Below are 1,772 nucleotides of genomic sequence, written 5' to 3' on the forward strand. Positions count from 1 at the left end.
TTAGGCGATCTTACAGTTGGAGCGAGTGCAGTTCTGAGGCGGACTCTGAGGGGGACGGATGGACTTAGAGCGCTTCAGGCTGTTGCCTTTGGAGCCTCCGGCTGGGCTGGCCAGCGAGTAAGAGCGTCCGTGCATCATGACGGCGTTCATCCCATTGGCCATGGAGAACGACTTCAGGTGGGACTTGATGGCGACGGGCAGCGGGAGTTTGTCGATGAGGTGGACTGGCGTGCAGGACACGATGGCCCGGCAGCAGAGGTCCTGCAGGCTGAAGACTGCAGAAGACAGAGGAGACAATGTTAGGAGACAACAGGGTTCTCTGAGGTCCAGACAGAACACAATCGAGAGCTCAGTGTGGAACATGTAAAACCCTAATCAGCTTGGTGAGGAACATGTAGAACACTGCTCAGATGTTCCACACCAATTTGAGCAGGGTTCTCTATGTTCCAAACTGATCTGAACAACAAGCAATGTGTGTTGTGCGTTTCCTTGACTGATGAAGCCTTCTGGATGGAAGGTGAAATGTTTCAGCACAAAAAAAATAACTGTCCAGATGATCTGACTGAAAATTGTTGGGTAGTGAGAGATCAGTTAAGCTTAGTTTCTTTAAACAAAAATATATCAAACACAAATTTAATTTAACAAGCACATTTCTGCCCTTTAAATAAATCAAACTTGTACACTTCTCAGTTTTTCTTCTTCAATTTGAACCATCAGTTTTTTACAGTGCAGTTTTAAGAACTCGTGAACTTGTGGATCCACTTTTGAACGTACACCAGCTGGTGAAATTAAATGCAAACCCCCAAATAAAATTCAGCGCTGTTCGTCTGTTCAAAAATTATCAAGTATTTGCAAATGAACCCCAGATGGTGCAGGCCTGGACGACGCTAGCGAGCGGTGGGGCCAACTACAGTGTAACCCGTTAATTCCAATGAGTCACGGAAAGATGCGAGTACTCTCAACCTCCAAGTATTTTCTGTGTCCGTGTGTGTCACCTCCTGACGTCATGTAGCACGGATCCAGCAAAGCTCAGCACAGACGGTCAGCACGACACGTTCCCGTCTCCCTCATCGCCAGAAATTCTTTCAGGCTTCCCCAGTCACCTGAAGCTCATCTGCTTGCCGGCGTCTCACGCCCACGTCGGTCTGACATCTCAGTATCAGCTGCTGTTGTGAGCCACGGCTTCATGAAGTCCGGATGTGTTTCGTATCGCAGCTAAACAAACTCACATCAATCACTCCAACTCCCACTAAAGTTTAGTCTTTTTTCTTATCGTCTGTCTCTGTTCGCTTTTTTCCTCCCCTACGTCTCCTTCTCTCCTTCTTTTCTTTCCTCTTCTTCCCTCCTCACGCTGCTCCCCCCTCCCCTCAGCCAATCAGCACTTAAAAATGATGGATGTTCATTTAAACATCCAACCACTGAGGGAGAAAAGAATCAATTTTGATTGCTTCACATACAGAGCATGTTTATTCACCATACCTTTCTACCAAAACTATCTTGGCAAAAGAAAATAAAAATAACTATAGGACAGATTACTACATATAGCCGGAACAGCTCAAATCAAAGACAACTGTCAGAAAAATCCTACCAAGGCCCAATCTGTTCAGAAAGTGGTCAAAATAAAGTTCTCACAGTTATGATACATTTCAGCAGGGCTGCATATAAAAATAATTATTTAACACTGTTAATGGTGGTGTTAGTGGTGGTGTTAATGGTGGTGTTAGTGGTGGTGTTAATGTTAGTGAATGGTGGTGTTAGTGGTGGTGTTAATG

At 45.3% G+C, this 1,772-nt stretch overlaps 1 protein-coding gene across 1 annotated transcript in view; it reads right to left on the bottom strand.

The window, feature by feature from the left end:
- The window catches only part of LOC119421055 (ras-related protein Rab-40C), a 19,100-nt gene continuing 17,328 nt past the window's right edge, over nt 1-1,772 (bottom strand). Inside the window, exon 7 of the mRNA XM_037688448.1 lies at nt 1-275. Coding sequence (XP_037544376.1) covers nt 1-275 — 275 coding nt within the window. The remainder of the gene's footprint in view (nt 276-1,772) is intronic.

Source organism: Nematolebias whitei, chromosome 15, assembly GCF_014905685.2.
Source record: "Nematolebias whitei isolate Nwh7 chromosome 15, NemWhi1, whole genome shotgun sequence".
Taxonomy (NCBI): domain Eukaryota; kingdom Metazoa; phylum Chordata; class Actinopteri; order Cyprinodontiformes; family Rivulidae; genus Nematolebias; species Nematolebias whitei.